This window comes from Aotus nancymaae, unplaced genomic scaffold (assembly GCF_030222135.1).
Source record: "Aotus nancymaae isolate 86718 unplaced genomic scaffold, 86718_ANA_hifiasm-v0.15.2.pri h1tg000028l, whole genome shotgun sequence".
In the NCBI taxonomy this organism is placed as follows: Eukaryota; Metazoa; Chordata; class Mammalia; order Primates; family Aotidae; genus Aotus; species Aotus nancymaae.
In genome coordinates this window covers 5,548,095-5,566,939 of record NW_026988441.1, presented here as the reverse complement: position 1 = coordinate 5,566,939, position 18,845 = coordinate 5,548,095, and the positions used below count along the sequence as shown (strand labels likewise).

The window sequence follows — 18,845 nt, the reverse complement described above, 5'->3', positions numbered from 1 at the left end:
GAGTGTGCCTGCAGTGGTCTCTTACTGAGCAGATACCTGGGTGGGTGGCTTGTGCCTTTCCGTCAGGGGCTGCTGGGCATTCATACCGGTCCTTGGGAAGGCCTGGGTTTGGAGGCATCTCTGGGGAAGGTTCCTGGAGCTTCCTTTGCTCTGTGAGAAACCTAAGGAGCCGCAGAGCTGCAGATGGAGAAAGGGAGGCTCACAGGTGCCACCTCTTGCCCAAGGGGGTCAGAGCAGGATGAGAGCTTAGGTCTGGGGATAGATCCTGTGTCTCCAGAGTACCTTGTCTTACCTCCTCTGCTGAGCTGGGAAGAGGTTGAAGGAGCAGAGACCCTGGCTCTGAGCTGTAGAGTTACCAAGGGTCAGAGCCACCCTGAGCTCCTCCCTTGGAAGACTGGAGCTGGGTCCTAGCCACCACCACCCAGCAGGTATGCCAGGTGGGCAGGACACTCAGCCTGGGGCATGCCCTTCGTTTCCCCAGAGGATGCAGCTGTGAAGGGGCGGCTGGTGGAATGTCTGGAGACTGTGCTCAACAAGGCCCAGGAGCCCCCTAAATCCAAGAAGGTGCAGCACTCCAACGCCAAGAACGCCATCCTCTTCGAGACCATCAGCCTCATCATCCACTATGACAGGTGCCTGCCTGGGCCCACCAGGGCCTGACACCCGGGACCGAGAAAGAGGGGCATGGAGGCCCAGACTCCTGGGTGCTAGTCAGAGGGCAGGGAATCGACTTCTAGGTAGGAGGAGGATGGGACTGTGAAGTGTCACCTGTGAGGTCAGCGCTGGGGCCCTTCCTGGGGACAGAATTGCTGGGTATCTTTCTCTGGGCTCAAAGGCCCAGCTGTCTGGGTCACGGGAGGCGCAGGACTGGGATGTAGGGCCGGCAAGGTTAAGGCCTGGATCTGGCGGGGTGTGGTGGCTCACGGCTGTAATCCCAGCACTTTGGGAGGCTGAGGCAGGGGGATCACGAGGTCAGGAGTTCAAGACCAGCCTGGCCAACATGGTGAAACCCCGTCTCTACTAAAAATACAAAAAAAATTAGCTGGGCATGGTGGCATGCGTCTGTAATCCCAGCTACTTGGGAGGCTGAGGCAGGAGAATCACTTGAACCCGGGAGGCAGAAGTTGCAGTGAGCCAAGATTGTGCCACTGCACTCCAGCCTGGGCAACAAAGCAAGACTCCATTTTGGAAAAAAAAAAAAAAAAAAGACCTGGATCTTTGGGGGCTATGAGATGGGTCAGCTGGGCCTGAGTCCTCCACCTCCTTCTATCAGTTTCCTGTCAGTTTCTCTCACCATCCATCTCTCGTGGTTCCCACGGCAGTGAACCCAACCTACTGGTGCGGGCGTGCAACCAGCTGGGCCAGTTCCTGCAGCACCGGGAGACCAACCTGCGCTACCTGGCCCTGGAGAGCATGTGCACCCTGGCCAGCTCTGAGTTCTCCCATGAAGCCGTTAAGACGCACATTGACACCGTCATCAATGCCCTCAAGGTGCGACCCCTCAGAGCACGCCCTGGGCCTGCCGCCCCCCTCAGAAAGGCCAGAGGCTCAGAGGCCCTTGGGTGGCTGATCCTGTACCAACAGGGAGTCTAAAATACACCTGGGCCCTGCTTTCCGCCCTCAGACGGAGAGGGATGTCAGCGTGCGGCAGCGGGCGGCTGACCTCCTCTATGCCATGTGTGACCGGAGCAACGCCAAGCAGATCGTGTCGGAGATGCTGCGGTACCTGGAGACGGCAGACTATGCCATCCGCGAGGAGATCGTGAGTGCTTCCGGGTGTGGGATGGACTCCTGGGTCTGAGGGAGGAGAGACTGGAGTCTGGATGTCTGGGTCTGAGGGAGGAGGTGGCTGGGGGCCTGGACGCCTGGGACTGAGGGAGGAGGGACTGGAGTCTGGACGTCTAGGTCGGAGGGAGGAGGTGGCTGGGGGCCTGGACGCCTGGGACTGAGGGAGGAGGGACTGGAGTCTGGACGTCTGGGTCGGAGGGAGGAGGTGGCTGGGGGCCTGGACGCCTGGGTCTGAGGGAGGAGGGACTGGAGTCTGGACGTCTGGGTCGGAGGGAGGAGGTGGCTGGGGGCCTGGACGCCTGGGTCTGAGGGAGGAGGGACTGGAGTCTGGACGTCTGGGTCGGAGGGAGGAGGTGGCTGGGGGCCTGGACGCCTGGGTCTGAGGGAGGAGGGACTGGAGTCTGGACGTCTGGGTCTGAGGGAGGAGGGACTGGAGTCTGGACGTCTGGGTCTGAGGGAGGAGGAGGTGGCTGGGGGCCTGGATGCCTGGGTCTCCAGATGGGGGCAGTGGTGAGCCCAGATCCAGGTAAGTGAAAGCCTGACTTGGCCTGCGGGCACTCTCACACACTCCCCGCTGGCAGGTCCTCAAGGTGGCCATCCTGGCCGAGAAGTACGCCGTGGACTACAGCTGGTATGTGGACACCATTCTCAACCTCATCCGCATCGCAGGCGACTACGTGAGTGAGGAGGTGTGGTACCGCGTGCTGCAGATCGTCACCAACCGCGACGACGTCCAGGGCTACGCCGCCAAAACCGTCTTTGAGGTCAGCACCTCGAACCTGACCCCGCTGACCCCATGACAGGACCTAGAGGCAGAGCAAGGACAGCTGGGGCTGTGGGGCTTGGCAGTCCCTGGCCACCCTCCTTCCCCTGCACCGCTGTGACCTCAGAGCGAGGTCTCCATCTCTCTGGGCCAACCCAGGGACCCAGGGGCTGTGGCCTCACGGGCCTGATATGACAAGTCCCCAGGGCATGGTCATGGGCACCCGTGTGCAGTCCTGGCCCCCGGATCTTGCTAGTTTCCCTCTGCCCTAGGAAAGGGGCTCCGCACAGCCCCGTTTTACTGCCTGTGTGAGCTCGGGCCAGAAGCTCAACCCCACATGCAGCAGAACTTTGAGGGTTCCAGCAGTCAGTAGGTGGCTGTGCCCAGTGCTCCCCAAGAGGGCACTCACTGTTTCCTCACGACACCCCTCCCCTCCCCCCAGGCGCTCCAGGCCCCTGCCTGTCATGAGAACATGGTGAAGGTCGGCGGCTACATCCTTGGGGAGTTTGGGAACCTGATTGCTGGGGACCCCCGCTCTAGGTGAGGGAGCCTGTGGGGGGAACACATGCTTCTGAGGGGTCCAGGGTTTGGGGGACCCCCAGGAGTCTCACAGCAGGCAGTGATGGGGCTCACATCCTCTTGGCCTCCACCCCAACCCACCTAGCAGGGTAAGAGAAGACCTCAGTCCCAGGACTGTGGACAGTGTGACTGTAGCCCCTGCCAAGTGCCTGGGGAGGGCCACTCCCTTCCAGTGGCCTGGGGTCCTGGGACGGGTCCATCCAGGAAGGGGCGCCTCTTGAGGGGGCTTCTGGGAGAGGGCAGTGGAACCCGGCCCTGCTGATGCCCACCCCGCACACAGCCCCCCGGTGCAGTTCTCTCTGCTCCACTCCAAGTTCCACCTGTGCAGCGTGGCGACGCGGGCGCTGCTGCTCTCCACCTACATCAAGTTCATCAACCTCTTTCCTGAGACCAAGGCCACCATCCAAGGCGTGCTGCGGGCTGGCTCCCAGCTGCGCAATGCGGACGTGGAGCTGCAGCAGCGAGCCGTGGAGTACCTCACCCTCAGCTCAGTGGCCAGCACCGACGTCCTGGTCAGAGCCCTGTCCCCACCCCCGCTTCCCTCCCCTCGCCGGCCCTCCCTTCCTCCTGACCGGAACTGACCTTCCCCACCCCAACCACACCAGGCCACGGTGCTGGAGGAGATGCCGCCCTTCCCCGAGCGCGAGTCGTCCATCCTGGCCAAGCTGAAACGCAAGAAGGGGCCCGGGGCTGCCAGCGCCCTGGACGATGGCCGGAGAGACCCCAGCAGCAATGACATCAACGGGGGCGTAGAACCCACCCCCAGCACCGTGGTGAGTCCCCTGGGGTGGGCCTGCCAGGCTGCCTGGGGCTGGGTCTGGCCAGGGCGCCGCCTGTCCTCACCGTGACACCTGTGCTCCCTGCAGTCGACGCCCTCGCCCTCTGCCGACCTCTTGGGGCTGCGGGCAGCCCCTCCTCCGGCAGCACCCCCTGCGTCTGCTGGTGCAGGGAACCTCCTGGTGGACGTCTTCGATGGCCCAGCCGCCCAGCCCAGCCTGGGGCCCACCCCCGAGGAGGCCTTCCTCAGGTAGCACCCCCTGGGCCTGGGCCCCTTCTCTCGGTCACCCCCAGGGCTGCCCCTTCTTGGCCTCTGCCCCTTTTCCCTGAGCCCCTCTTCAGCCCCCGACTCGCTCCTCTCCATCCCGATGCCTGCGCCGGCCCTGGCTGCTGCCTCCCCTGCCCTGGCCCCTGCTTACGCCCTCCCTTTGCCACTCTGGACTCTGTCGTCCCTGGCCACCCTTTTTTTTCTCCTTTCCTGTCACCGTTTCTCAGCCCACTCTTCCTTCTCTCTTTCCCTCCTCTCTCTCTCTCTCTCTCTCTCTCTCTCTTCGGCCCTCTTGCTGCCTCTCTGGGATTGGCTGCCTACCACACCTGTCATGTCTGCTCTGGGATTGGATGGCCCAGCGAGCTGGAGCCGCCTGCCCCCGAGAGCCCCATGGCTTTGCTGGCTGACCCAGTTCCAGCTGCTGAGTAAGGGGTGGCCTGGGGTAGGGGGTGGGGGAGTAGACTCGGGTGTCCCAGGGAGAGTTAGGGGACTGGGAACTCTTGTCAAGGGGTTCCTGATAAGCAGCAGAGTCAGGGACTTGGAGGAAAGGGAAACGTGGTGTCTGCTGATGCGGGAGCATGGGCCAGGGTTCCACTCCCATTGGAGGCCACTTCCGGATGGGTTTGAGGTTCTGCGAGGGGTCTGGGTATGTAGTTCTGGGGTTCTGTCCTTTCAGGGCTTGTTGTCTCACACTCAGTTGCCCTGGGCCTTTGCCTCTCCCCACCAAGTCCCTTCCAATCTCACTCCGCTCCCTGCCTCCAGCCCAGGTCCTGAGGACATTGGCCCTCCCATTCCGGAAGCTGATGAATTGCTGAATAAGTGAGTCCTGGGAGAGGTGGGGAAAGGGAATGGGGACAGGTGCAGCCCCCAGGCCAGGTGCAGACTGGCACCCTGGTCATCCTGCGCCCCTGCCACTCCCACCCAGGTTCGTGTGCAAGAACAATGGAGTCCTATTCGAGAACCAGCTGCTGCAGATCGGAGTCAAGTCAGAGTTCCGGCAGAACCTGGGTACGTTCCGGGGGACTGTGGGGACGGCTCGAAGGGAGACCTCGGCATGGGTCGAGGTTGGGGAATGGTTAGAGGACTCAGATGGAGCTCCGCCTCCCCAACCTACTGCAGGCCGCATGTATCTCTTCTATGGCAACAAGACCTCGGTGCAGTTCCAGAATTTCTCTCCCACTGTCGTCCACCCGGGAGACCTCCAGACTCATATCCTCTCAGGCCTGGGCCAGCCCCCTGCCTCCAGCCCTGCCCCAGGTCGGCCTTCCTCACCAAGGGGAAGCCCGCGGACCCAGGTCCACACTTGTCTTCAGCCCCTCTTGGGCACACGGTTAGTTCTCCGAGATTCAGAGTCAGCATCTGTAAGATGGGGGTGGGATTCCTTCCTCCAGGACAGGAGATGACAAAGAAGTGGTGTGTGGGAGGCATGACTTCCAGAACTCCACCTGCTGCAGGCTTCAGTCTGTCCCTATCCAGTGCCTTCTGTGTCCTGGCATCATCCTCCACTGGGCTCCCTGCCATGATGCCAGCACCTCCTGCACTCAGGAGCCAGGCCTGTGGGTCCAGACGCTGACCAGGGCCTCCTGTGTGACCTGGGCTGAGTCACTTTGCCTCTCTGGGCCTCTGTCCCCACTGTGAAGTGTATGTAGACCCTCCTCTTCCTCCTCATAGGGTTATTGTGACGATCACAGTGTCTGGAAAACCCTGGAAGGGTGGCTGGAGGTATCAGTTCCCCCTGCCCCTTCTGTGGACCTCCATTTCCACACTCATGAAACTAGAGTTGCTCGACCCCAAAACTGCTACTTCTGGCCAGGCACAGTGGCTCACACCTGTAATCCCAACAGTTTGGGAGGCCAGTGGATCATTTGAGGTCAGGAGATCGAGACCAGCCTGGCCAACATGGTGAAACCCCATCTCCACTAAAAATACAAAAATTAGCTGAGTGGTAGTGGCGCATGGCTGTAATCCCAGCTACTTAGGAGGCTGAGACAGGAGAATCGCTTGAGCCTGAGAGGCAGAGGTTGTGGTGAGCCAGAATCACGCCACTGCACTCTAGTCTGGGCGACAGAGTGAGACCCTGTCTCAAAAACAAACAAAAGCAAAACTCCTTCCATAATTTCCAGAGGCTTCCAGGAGGCAGCTCCATGCCAGGCACGGGGTGGAGGCAGCGGTGAGAGAAGCATGAGACTCAGGCCTTCCAGTGGGTTACTGACGCGTATGCAGATGATGATGACACTAATTGCTACCATCTTTGTGTACCTGCCATGTGCCATGCACACAGACAAGTACTTACAATGGATTCTTTATTATTTCTATTTTTATAGAGATGGGGCCTCACTCTGTTGCCCAGGCTGGTCTCAGACTCCTGGACTCAGTGAGCCTCCCCACCTTGGCCTCTCAAAGTGCTGGATTACAGGCGTGAGCCACCACAACTGGCCGGATTAGTTCATCAACTCCTGAGGACATTTTATTCTTTTTTTTTTTTTTCCTTTATCTGGAAAGCTAAGCCTTGAAGCACCTGAGGACATTTTATACATGTCCTTTTGTTGAGAAAGGGTCTCACTCACCCAAGCTGGAGTGCAGTGGCATGAACACTGCTCACTTCAGCCTCAAACTCGGCTCAAGGTACCCTCCTGCCTCAGCCCCCCGAGTAGCTGGGATCACAGGTGCACATCACTACGCCCGGCTAATTTTTTTGTAGAGATGGGGTCTTGTCATGTTGCCCAGGCTTACACATGTCCAGAGGCTAAGAGAGGTTAAGTGCCTTGCCCACAGCCACTCAGGTGGTAAGAGCTGGTATTCAAACCCAAATCTGCCTCCAGAGCCAATATTCTTGTCTCATTGCGGTGCGACATTGTGGAAGGCCAAAGGAGGCCCCTAGGGTGTGCCTCAGAGGTTTCCACAGTATGCACTTTGTAACTGAACCTCGTAGGATTGAGTCCAGGATTGCATGGTAGGGTCCCTCAAAGACCTGCAGGTGGGAGCTGCCAGGAGCTTTGGGGATCCTGACCCAGACCTCCCGGGGGCCGCCGCCTCTGTCTGGCTTCCTTGACCCCTGGCGTGCACAGCTGGCTGTGCAGACCAAGCGCGTGGCGGCGCAGGTGGACGGCGGCGCGCAGGTGCAGCAGGTGCTGAACATCGAGTGTCTGCGGGACTTCCTGACACCCCCGCTGCTGTCCGTGCGCTTCCGGTGAGTAAGGCGCGGCTCGGCCGGGGGGGCGGGGCTTCGGGCGGGGGGGTGGAGCCTGACGAAGCCTCCTCCCCACCCCACCAGGTACGGTGGCGCCGCCCAAGCCCTCACCCTGAAGCTCCCAGTGACCATCAACAAGTTCTTCCAGCCCACAGAGATGGCGGCCCAGGATTTCTTCCAGCGCTGGAAGCAGCTGAGCCTGTGAGGGGTGGGGAGGGGGCGGAGCTAAAGCCGCGCCTCCGGGTGGGCGGGCCCGGGCCGTCCAGGTCCCTGACTTGAACCTTCCTGGTCTCCAGCCCTCAACAGGAGGCGCAGAAAATCTTCAAAGCCAACCACCCCATGGACGCAGAAGTTACTAAGGCCAAGGTGAGAGACCGCGGACGTGTTCGCCGGCCCATGGCCGGTTTGCTTCTCTGAGCCTTTGTTTTCCCATCTGTAAAGTGGGGCTAATTCCCATTCCCAAGGGTTTTTGGGATCTGGGATGCCACTGTGTGGTAGCTAACAGCTCTGGCCCTCTCTGACGGCGGCCCCCCTCCCTCCCAGCTTCTGGGGTTTGGCTCTGCTCTCCTGGACAATGTGGACCCCAACCCTGAGAACTTCGTGGGGGCGGGGATCATCCAGACTAAAGCCCTGCAGGTGGGCTGTCTGCTCCGGCTGGAGCCCAATGCCCAGGCCCAGGTGAGTGCTGCTGTGGGCGGCCTGAGGCCGGCAGGAAGGCTGCCTGTCCCCTCTGCGCCCCACTCCTCCTGCCTCACTGTTCTTTCATTCACGTTCCCTGCTTTGACCCTCCTCCTCTCACGTCTCTGTCCACTTTTCCTCCTCTTTATCCATCAGTCTTCTCTCCTGCCTCCATCCTCTGGTCTTCCTCTCCTCTTCCATCCCTCCCTGTTTTCTACTTTCCATATCCTTTCCACCTTTCTCTCCCCCTCATCTTTTATAATTTCCCTCCTCTCTGGCTCTTCTGTTGATTTCATTCTTACTTTCTTCTCTCCTGTGTCTTGTATCGGCTTTCTGGCCCCTTTATCCTTCTTTCTTCTATCTCCCTTGTGTCCCCACTTCCCTGGGCTCCCCATCCCCTCTGAGTTCTGCCTCCAATGCCCTGACCCAGATGTACCGGCTGACCCTGCGCACCAGCAAGGAGCCTGTCTCCCGTCACCTGTGTGAGCTGCTGGCGCAGCAGTTCTGAGCCCTGGACTCTGCCCCCGGGGATGTGGCCGGCACCGGGCAGCCCCTTGGACTGAGGCAACTTTGGTGGATGAGGTGGATGGGGGACCTCCACTGGTGACAGAGAAGACCCCAGGGGTTGGGGGATGCCTGGGACCTTCCTCCAGCCTTTTGTATTTTTATTTTTGTTCATCTGCTGCTGTTTACATTCTGGGGGATCGGGGGAGCCCCCTCCCTCCCTTTCCCCCCCAAGCACAGAGGGGAGAGGGGCCAGGGAAGTGATGCCTCCTCCCCTCCCACCCCACCCTGTCATAGCCCCTCCTGCCCCCTCCCCATCCAGGGGCTGTGTATTATTGTGAGCGAATAAAAACAGAGAGACGCTAACAGCCCCATGTCTGTGTCTGTCACCCACTGCTAGGTAGTCAAAGAAGTGGGGTGAGGGCATGTAGAGTGTGGGTGGCCAGGCTTCGCAGCCCATGGGTGGGACTCTGGGGAGACAACAGCAGCAGCAGCCGCCGAAGCCCCAGCTGCAGGGCCACCAGACGCACTCCTGAGCCTGGTTCCTCAGTCCCTAAAACCAGGTAGCAGGCTCTGGGCAGCTGGGCCTGATGGAATGCATCTTCTGTCTTCTCTGGTGACCCTGGCTCTGGGGAAAGGACAGGAGGCACTGAGGTGACAAGTAGCATGCTAACCTTCGGAAGCCACACCCCATCCTGGGTCCAAGTTCTGAACACGTGGGGTCTCTGAGCACAGGCTTTGGGAGCCTCCTGCCAGGGAAGGGCTTCAGGTCTCCAGCTGGCCATCAGCAACCTGAAGACCATGACTCTCTTGCTCAGCTCACCCTCTTCCTCTTTCTCCGCCTTGGCCCTCATTTTCCTGGGGAAACTGTGCAGCCGTGGACGATCCTCTTAGCAATACACATGGCAAACACAGCAGCAACACAGGAGCTCCAGTAGCCTCCTCCAGGAGCCACCCACCCCACTGTCCCAGGCGGGTGGAGGGAGGCCGGCAGGGGCAGGGAGGGGTGGAGTCACACAGCTAGGAAGGGGTGCAGCCTCCTGAGATGGAGCTCTTGACCACTGTGCTGCATTAATCAGGCCTCACTGGGGTCGTGGTGCCATCCCAGGTCCCTTCCTTTTTCTCTCTGGGGCCTCAATTGGTTCTATGACAATTTTTCCTTTCTAACCCAGAATCTGTGAAACCCTCCCCCATCCCCCCCAGCCTATCAGCAAAGACTGTGCTTTCGGCAGTAGTGCAGAGTACTGGACTGTGGCTATGGGAGCCAGATCCCTTGTGTTCAAATATGACTCTACCACTTATGAGCTGGGCCTCAGTTTTCCTCATCTGTAAAATGGGAATGATGAGGTAACAAGATAGTCCTCACCTGTGAGGATGAAGTGATTTCATTCTTTTATTACCTATAAAGGCATTGGCCAGAGGTGAGATCTCAGTGCTAATTATTGTTAACTATGACCCAGGAGGTTCTGAAGCCAGGCAGGAACTTCCCTTCCCCTCCCTTCTCTGGGTCAATGCTCAGATCTCAAGGAAAACCACTGCCCCATGGCCCAGGCATGCTGGGTTCCTCCGGTTCCTCCAACCCCACCTCCTACTTCCACTTTGTGCTACCTGGGACTCGGTGTCCTGCCTGCGCAGTGGGAGCACTGTGCCTGCCGCTCACCTGGTGGGAAGTGCGTGGAGGTGACCAGGGTGTAGAAGTTTCGGAGGAGGCGCCGGCGCTGTTCTGGGGAAGGCTCTGCGGGGAGGAAAAGGCGGTGATGCAGAGCCCCTCCTCGGCCCGCGCCCCTCCTGACCCTGTCCCTGCCCTCAGTCACCTTTATCCCCCAAGGGCTCCACAGTGAAGAGGCAGCGTTTCAGTTCCAGGTGGAGGAGCAGCAGCCTGTGTGGGAAAGGGAAGGGATGTCATGGCTAGGGAAGAGGACATGATCCCCAACACACTCCCTCCATCCGAGCCCTACCCGCGGATGTCTGTGTGGAGGGGAAAGCCACTGGGCAGTGCTCGGGGTCCCAGCGGCAGGCAGGCCCGCAGTGGGTCCAGCAGCGGCTGCCACCAGCGCTCCAAAAGCTGCGGGGGGCGTGGTCATGGGAAGGCGTAGCCGGCGGAGGGGGAAGAGGCACGAAGGGGCGTGGTCAATCGGGAGGGGCGGGGCCTACACGAAGATAGGAGGGCGTAGGGCAGAAGGGACTAGGGAAGGGGCGAGGCTTGCAAGCAGAGGCCACACGTGATTGGCCGATCTTGGGGGATTGATTGGCGCGCAATCCAGGAGGCGTCCGGGAAAGAAGCCGCTGGCGGGGCAGCGTGGTGGGGTAAGGGCCTTGCGGGTAGAGAGTGTCCTAAGGGGGAAAGCGGGACGTGGAGCGGGTTCACCTGTGGATACAACTGGCTGAGGTGTGGGCTCGGTCCGCAGAGCAGACACAGCTCCAGGCTTGGCAGCACCGTTAGCGTCAGAAGCCGGTGTGGGATCTGAAGCAGGGCACAGGCTGGGACTGACCGCGGCCCCGGCCCTTTCCATCGCAGATCCCGCCTCCTCGCGACTTGGTCCGCAGGTCCCATCCCTCCGCCCCGGTCACAGGGCTGCTCACGTCCCCCTGCCCGCCCCACCCACTCACCGTGGGGCTCCCGTGCGGCAGGTACACCGGGTAGTCGCGAGCGGTCTGCGGCGGCAGGGACCCCACCAGCCAGGGGAGCAGCACGGCCTCGGGCGTCCCCAGCCGCCACCAACCCTCTGTTGCCGCCACCACCCGGCCCGACACCACCAGACTGACGAAGGCCGTGCCCGCGGCCTCAGCGAACCCGGAGAGGGCTTCCTGGGTAAGGGAGGCGGGGGACCAGGAGTCAGCAGACAGGCGCAGGGAGCGGCAGCGACTTCCCAGGTGGGCAGGGGATGGACAGAGACCCACGGCCTGCCCCGAGCTCGCGGAGTGGCCATGCTCCTGCACCTCACCCTCTCTGAGCCTGAGTTCCTTCACCTTCACACGAAGTCACATCCCCAACTCACACTGTGAAGTCTGATTAAACACCTAGCCTGGGCCAGACCGCGGTGGCTCACGCCTGTAATCCCAGCACTTTGGGAGGCCAAGGCGGGTGGATCACGAGGTCAAGAGATGAAGACCATCCTGGCCAACAGAGTGAAACCCCATCTCTACTAAAAATACAAAAATTAGCGAGGTGTGGTGGTGCACACCTGTAGTTCCAGCTACTTGGGAGGCAGAGGCACGAGAATCGCTTGAAGCCGGGAGGCGGAGGTTGCAGTGAGCCGAGATTGTGCCACCGCACCCCAGCCTGGTGACAGAGCAAGATTCCATCTTAAAAAAAAACCCCACTTAGCCTGAGTGGGCAAACCGAAGCTAATTAACGTAACTGCAGCAGCTACCGTTCATAGAGTCCTGTTACATGCCCAGTAAGCACCATCAGCAACGTGGAGAAGCCAAGTCACCTGCTGAGAAGTCACACTGCTGGGAGGTGCCCACACCAGGCAAGTCTGCAAGAGCAGTATTTAAGGAGTGGAAGCTAGAGATCCAAGAGGTGGGAGGAAGAGCATGTACCCAGACTGGAAAGTTGTTGGGATCTCTGGGGCCCCTGAGGCAGCTGGATGGAGGTAAGATTGTGGATTTAGCAACAGGTTAGGGGGTGCCATGTGCCACAGGCCTTCAAACACCAGGCTGAGGGGCTGGGACCTTGTCCTTGGGAAGGTGGAGGCTGCCAGAGGGCTGTGAGCAGGAAAGGGGTAGGGCCAGATCTGGGTATAGTAGGATTCTTCTGGTGGCAGGGTGTGATGGCTCACACCTGTAATCCTAGCACTTTGGGAGGCCAAGGTGGGAGGATTTCTTGAGCCCAGGAGTTCGAGACCAGCCTGGGCAACTTAGTGAAACAACGGTCCCCAACCCAGCCCATCTCTTAAAAAAAAAATAGCTGAATGTGGTGGCACGTGCCTGTAGTCTCAGCTACTGGGGAGGCTGAGATGAGAGGATCACTTGAGTCCAGGAGATCAAGGCTTCAGTGAGCTATGACTGAGCCACTGCACTCCAGCTTGGACAAAAGAGCAAGATCCTATCTTAGAAAAGAAAGAAAGATGGCCAGACACAGTGGCTCATGCCTGTAATCCCGGCACTTTGGGAGGCTGAGGCAGGCAGATCACTTGAGGTCAGGAGTTTGAGACCAGCCTGGCCAACAAGTCGGAACCCCATCTCCACTAAAAATACAAAAAATTAGCCAGGAGGGGCAGTAAACACCTGTAATCCCAGCTACTCGGGAGGCTGAGGCAGAAGAATTACTTGAACCTGGGAGGCAGAGACTGCAGTGAGCTGAGATTGTGCCATTGCACTCCAGCCTGGGCAACAAGAGTGAAACAAGAAAGAAAAGAAAGGAAAAGGCCAGCCACCATTACATGGTGGCTCACACCTGTAATCCCAGCACTTTGGGAGGCCGAGGCGGGAGGATCACAAGGTCAGGAGATCGAGACCATCCGGGCCAACATGGTGAAATCCCGTCTCTACTAAAAAATTAGCTGGGCGTGGTGGCACACACCTGTAGTCCCAGCTACTTGGGAGGCTGAGGCAGGAGAATGGCTTGAACCCAGGAGGCAGAGACTGCAGTGAGCCGAGATCTTGCCACTGCACTATAGCATGGGCAACAGTGCGAGACTCTGTCTCAAAAAAAAAAAAAGGAAAAGAAAGATTCTTCTGGGACCACGTGGGGATAGGACTGGAAGCTGAGAGGATAGAAGGTTGGGACAATGGTCCAGAAGAAAGAGAATGAGGACTCAGCCAGGGCCAGAGGAACAGGTGTAAGAGTTTCCATAGCATCCCCAGTACCTGCAAGAGGGTCCCCTCTGGAGGAATCACACAGTCTACACACTGGGTCAGGTCCCCGATGAGCTCCGAATCCCCTAGGAAGCTGTCGATCAGGCAGTAACTGGCCTAGCAGAGGAAGAAGGGACCAGCCTAGGATTCAGGTGGACCCAGGGCCAGGATCAGACAACCAACTTGCCCCCAGAACCTGTGGGACCAGGCTGCCCCAGGGACTGCTGGGAACTGTAGTTTCCAAATGGCAGTGCTCAGGTATCCTAACTTCCCACCCTCATGTCCTGCAGCCTCACCCTCAAGTCCTTCTTCAGTCTCTCCACGTTGCGGATATTGGTCAGTTCTTCAAGTCCCACAAGAAGGACCTAGAAGAACCACATAGGAGAGGAAGGGCCCTGGGCAACTGGTTCTCAGAAAGGAGGGGCTTGGACTCAAACTCCTGGGTCTGAAGGAAGAGGGGGCTGGGACTCCCGCTCCTGGGTCTTGGGGGTCAAGATTCCTGGGTTCTGGCAGGGCGTGGTGGCGCATGCCTGTAATCCCAGCACTTTGGGAGGCCGAGATGGACGGATCACTTGAGGTTGGGAGTTTCAGATCAGCCTGGCCAACATGGTGAAACCTCATCTCTACAAAAAATACAAAAAGGCCGGGCATGGTGGCTCACGCCTGTAATCCAAGCACTTTGGAGGCCAAGGCAGGCGGATCACCTGAAGTCGGGAGTTTAAGACCAGCCTGACCAACATGGTGAAACCCCGTCTTTAAAAAAAAAAAAAAAAAAAAAAAAAATTAGCTGGGCATGGTGGTATGTACCTGTAATCCCAGCTACTCGGGAAGCTGAGGCATGAGAATTGCTTGAACCTGGGAGGCAGAGGTTGCAGTGAGCCAAGATCAGGCCACTGCACTCCAGCCTGGGCAACAGAGCAAGACTCCATCTCAAAAAAAAAAAAAAAAAAATTCCTGGTTTTTGAGGGAGGAAGTGGTCTTTGGTGGTCTGGACTCCTAGGTCTGAGGGAAAAGGATGCTGGATGCTGAGATCTCAGATTCCTGGTTTGGGGAGAAAAGAGGATTGGGGATTCTCACCATGGCTCCAAACACCATTTGGAGTAGTCTCTCCAGCCTCAGCTCAGAGATGCCCACTTCGGATGACAGAACAATGAGGGTGATGCTGTGGAGTGGAAGTGAGAAGGAAGAACGAGTCAAGGCCTGGGGAACCAGGAAGGGGTATGTTGCAGTCTACCCACTGATCCTAGATTGCCAGATACATCCTCCCTCAGCCCAACCTGCCTTTCTTATAGAGAACAGCAGGGATCAAAGAGGGTAACTGGCTTGCCAAAGATCCCATAGCCAAATTAACAGCTGGCTTTAGAGAACTAGAAGGCCTCGGAGGTCATCTTCTACAGGGACTATAACCCAGGCCCTGTCCCTGTCCCACGTTCCCGCCTGAGGACCTGTCATGGAAGCTTTTCCACACCACGGTGGTGTTCTCAGTCCTTGCAGAGCTCAGCTGCACCTCCAGATTCTGCCCGAACATGTGGACTCCATTGAGGGAACCGATGACAGAGAACGGGAGCTAAGGAGGAGTTAGGTACATCAGACAGTAGCCCCCACCCCGCCCCGCCCCGCCGTCCCCTCCTTTTAGGAACTCAAGTGTGCCAACTCCCAGCCCCATCCTCTTTCCGTATGTCCTGGCAGTGTCTCTTTGGGGAACCAGGCTTACTGGTCCATTGCCTCCTCGGTCCTACAAACTCAACAATGAAACTTCCCCAGCCCCTACTGCCTTGAAGACCCAGAGTCAAAACACTGAACCCCCTTCGGTTTAGACACAGGCGTCCAAGGCCCCACCTGCTGACGGGCGGGGGCGCCGCCGCGGCTGCTCCTGCAGAACAGGGGGACCCCGCTGGAGGCCGCGAGGCACAGCAGATGCACGGTGCCGCCCGTCCCTTCCTCCCCCATTTAGGACTCCCACAGCAGCCCCCCACGTGGGGACTGTCAGTGCCGGTCTTGGAGCATGCCGGCAATCACAGTAACTCGGCCTGCAGTCGGGAGCCGCCAGAGGGCGAGATGGGGAGCTGATTGGAACAGGATTAACTTCCCGCCTTCTTCATCCAACTCAGACCCTCAAACCCTGTTCAGGCACCTCCCTCAAAACCCGTTAGATTCTCTTCCGCCCCAGCCGGAAGTCATAGTATCCCTAACAAAGATGGCGCCTAATTGAATTTGCGAAGCTTTTTAGTTTCTCCGAGCAGGTAAGGAGAACCAAGAGGCCGGATTGAAGATGATGACTGCGCCAAGGCCTTGCCTATACACCATCCTGTAGGCTTCTAAACGGAAAAAACAGTTGTGCCGCGATCAAAGATTGCGACGGTCCCAAGGCGTTGCCTAGCAACCACATTCCGTCTACGTTTCCATTTCGTAGTAGTAAACAGTGTGCCCTACTCAAAAGTGGCGACCGTGGGGCGTTGCCAAGCAACCACCATTCAGTCTGATGTCCATTCCAAGGCTGTAAACGGCTGCGCCCTACTCAAAGATGGCGGCACATCGAAGTCCGACCACCCCCCCTTAGGGCGAAATCGAGAAAAACACCGTCTCCCCTCCCAACCTTCGAGGGTGGTTGAGTCCGGCGAGCGTTGCCTAGTAACCACCAAAATAGATGGTTGTTTTTGTTATTAGAAAAAAGAAAACAAGGAAATCCTTTATTTTCCAGAATGATAAAAATAACATTATTTGTGCAATGAATTATGCATTATAACATACCATGTACAATGTGAAGATATCCCATCCCCAATTTTTTTCCTAAAATACAGTTGAACGTAGAATATTGTTTTCACAAATATTATTAGTATATTAACATTTCCATATTTTTTCCCATAAAAAGTATGTCTGTTTCATCTTAATAATGTACTTTTATAATCTATTATGGTTATAACAAATTGATTTGACCAATTCTGTATTGATGTACATTAGGTTGTTGAACACCTCCAGACTAAACAACTAGTGCTGGCCAACTAGTGACTTTTTAAGATGCCCTTATAAATATTTTTATTATTTTATACAGGTAGTGTTTACTTGTAATTATAAATGTGTTTATGATTCATTTCGCCCTTCCTCTTCCTTCTTGCAAATCAATCCATCTTTCTAGCATAATTTTTAATTTTCCTAATTGCTAAAGTACATTCTTTTCTTTCTTTTTTAGGGGGGTTGAGGGAAGGGACAGGGTCTTACTTTGTCGCCCAGGCTGGAGTACAGTGGTTTGATCTCGGCTCACTGCAACCTCCGCCTCCCAGGTTCAAGCGATTCTCCTGCCTCAGCCTCCTGAGTAGCTGGGATTACAGGTGTGCACCACCATGTCCGACTAATTTTTGTATTTTTTGTAGAGATGGGGTGTCACCATGTTGCCCAGGCTGGTATCAAACTCCTGGGCTCAAGTCATCCATCCACATTGGCCTCTCAAAGTGCGGGGACTACAGGCTGGAACCACCACGCCTGGCCTAGGTACCATTTTAATATTCCTTCATGCCTATTGATCTTTTTTTTTTTTTTTCCTTTCTCTGGGTTACTTTTCTTTATATCTTTATTAAAATTTTAGTTACACAGGCATAAAAAAGGAGGGAGCTGTTCTAGATTAAAATAAACGAGACATAATGTCTAAATATGTGTATGGTCTTTGTTTGGATCCTGATACAAATAAAGCAATTGTAAAAACACATTTTGGGACAATTGGAACATTTGATTACACACTTACTGTTAGATGATACTAAGAAACAAGTTAATTTTGTTACAGGTGACAATGGCATACTAGTTATGTAAAAATATTTTCATAAAATTGGAAAGGTGCCTGCCAAGCACACAGGGGTAAAATGATATGATTGTACTGATTTGCTTTAAAAGGCTTCAGCAAGTAAGAGTCTTTTTTCTTGTCTTGAGACTCTGTCTCAAAAAAAAAAAAAAAAAGGTTCAGGAGGCCAGGTGCAGTGGCTCACGCCTGTAATTCTAGCACTCTAGGAGGCCAAAGGAGGTGCATCCCCTGAGGTCAGGAGTTCGAGACCAGCCTGGCCAAGAAGGTAAAACCTCGTCTCTACTAAAAATACAAAATTTTGCTGGGTGTGGTGGCACATACCTGTAGTCCCAGCTACTTAGGAGGTTGAGGGAGGAGAATCACTTGAACCCAGGAAGCAGAGGCTGCAGTGAGCCGAGACAGCACCACTGCACTCCAGCCTGGGTGACAATGTGAGATTTTTGTGGGGAAAAAAAAAATGTAACATGATAAAGATAAAATGCTATATCATTTGGGCTTTCTGTAAGCACTTTTCAATTGGTGAAGATTATGGGGGTTTTTTTGTTGTTGAGATGGAATCTGGCTCTATCGCCAGTCTGGAGTGCAGTGGCACGATGTCGCCTCACTGCAACTTCCACCTACCGGGTTCAAGCGATTCTCCTGCCTCAGCCTCCCGAGTAGCTGGGATTACAGGCACGTACCACTATGCCGGCTAATTTTTGTATTTTTAGTAGAGACGGGATTTCACCATGTTGGCCAGGATGGTCTCTATCTCCTGACCTCATGATCCGCACACCTCGGTTCCCAAAGTCGTGGGATTACAGGCGTGAGCCACAGTGCACGGCCCTGGTCAGGTTCCTTTCTATTAAAAGAAATATAAAGTAGCAGGACACGGTGGCTCACGCCTGTAATCCCAGCTCTTTGGGAGGCCAAGGCAGGAGCATTGCTTCAACCCAGGAGTTTGAGATAGGCCAGGGCAATATAGCGAGACCCCACCTCTACAGAAAAATTAAAAATTAGTCGGGAGTGGTGGTGCGTGGCTGTGGTCCTAGCTGCTTCAGAGGCAGGAGAGTGGCTTCAGTGCGAGAAGTAGAGGCTGCAGTGAGCCAAGACTGGGCCACTGCACTCCAGCCAGCACAACAGACAGAGACCCTGTCTCAAAAAATAAAATTTAAACTAAAAAGATAATAATGAAGTGTTTCTATTTTTCTATACTGTTATTCATCGGTAAGATTTGTGTAGTACATTTCTGTCAACAAGCAGGCTAGAAAGATTTTCCCAGTTAGTGGTATATTTTTCAACTTGCTTTATGCAGTCTTTTGCGGACAAATTAATATTTTACGCATTCTGACTTTGCTAGGAAACTCCATGGCAGTCATTAGGATTTTTTCCTTCAGATAGTTTTCGTGTTTTATTTGTCGCACTTACATTTTTAATCCACCTGGAATGTATTTATGTTCAAGGCTAGTTTCTGGCTCCTTGCCCAGAAAACAACGCTCAGGTGTTGCTTAGCAACCCTTGCACTTGGGTTCGTGTTCAGCAGCTTTTCAGGGAGAAAACTACTGCCCTCCCTTCCAAGTTAAGGGCAACCTTAATGCGTTGCCTAGTAACCTCGTTTCCGCCGATGCGATTGGACCCTTCTCGCGTCCCTCCCCCTAGTCCCCGCGCCCGAAAGAACAGAACCAGAAACTTAATCTCCCGGTTAGAAAACAAGGGCAGCGGG

The 18,845-nt window shown here is 56.2% G+C and overlaps 2 protein-coding genes across 3 annotated transcripts in view; one reads left to right on the top strand and one right to left on the bottom strand.

Moving 5' to 3' along the window:
- AP2A1 (adaptor related protein complex 2 subunit alpha 1) overlaps positions 1 to 8,909 on the top strand; it is a 41,787-nt gene extending 32,878 nt beyond the window's left edge. The window contains exons 8-24 of one of the 2 annotated variants that reach the window (XM_064381028.1): positions 482 to 632; positions 1,323 to 1,491; positions 1,625 to 1,762; positions 2,370 to 2,552; positions 2,994 to 3,091; positions 3,411 to 3,642; positions 3,736 to 3,903; positions 3,997 to 4,157; positions 4,535 to 4,600; positions 4,938 to 4,994; positions 5,101 to 5,183; positions 5,295 to 5,385; positions 7,243 to 7,365; positions 7,450 to 7,566; positions 7,662 to 7,731; positions 7,909 to 8,043; positions 8,474 to 8,909. In XM_064381028.1, the coding sequence (XP_064237098.1) occupies positions 482 to 632; positions 1,323 to 1,491; positions 1,625 to 1,762; positions 2,370 to 2,552; positions 2,994 to 3,091; positions 3,411 to 3,642; positions 3,736 to 3,903; positions 3,997 to 4,157; positions 4,535 to 4,600; positions 4,938 to 4,994; positions 5,101 to 5,183; positions 5,295 to 5,385; positions 7,243 to 7,365; positions 7,450 to 7,566; positions 7,662 to 7,731; positions 7,909 to 8,043; positions 8,474 to 8,551 (2,120 nt within the window). In that variant the 3' untranslated portion in view covers positions 8,552 to 8,909. The remainder of the gene's footprint in view (positions 1 to 481; positions 633 to 1,322; positions 1,492 to 1,624; positions 1,763 to 2,369; positions 2,553 to 2,993; positions 3,092 to 3,410; positions 3,643 to 3,735; positions 3,904 to 3,996; positions 4,158 to 4,534; positions 4,601 to 4,937; positions 4,995 to 5,100; positions 5,184 to 5,294; positions 5,386 to 7,242; positions 7,366 to 7,449; positions 7,567 to 7,661; positions 7,732 to 7,908; positions 8,044 to 8,473) is intronic. The other variant, XM_064381029.1, reaches the window with a different exon arrangement.
- FUZ (fuzzy planar cell polarity protein) lies at positions 8,694 to 15,767 on the bottom strand. The gene is made up of 11 exons (XM_064381030.1): positions 15,190 to 15,767; positions 14,796 to 14,917; positions 14,428 to 14,512; positions 13,647 to 13,715; positions 13,363 to 13,467; positions 11,158 to 11,355; positions 10,916 to 11,011; positions 10,506 to 10,612; positions 10,362 to 10,426; positions 10,208 to 10,282; positions 8,694 to 9,175 (listed from the first exon to the last, which is right to left on the bottom strand). The coding sequence occupies exons 1-11, from the start codon at positions 15,298 to 15,300 to the stop codon at positions 8,952 to 8,954; spliced, it is 1,257 nt and encodes a 418-aa protein (XP_064237100.1). The 5' UTR covers positions 15,301 to 15,767; the 3' UTR covers positions 8,694 to 8,951.
- Positions 15,768 to 18,845: the final 3,078 nt, after the last annotated feature.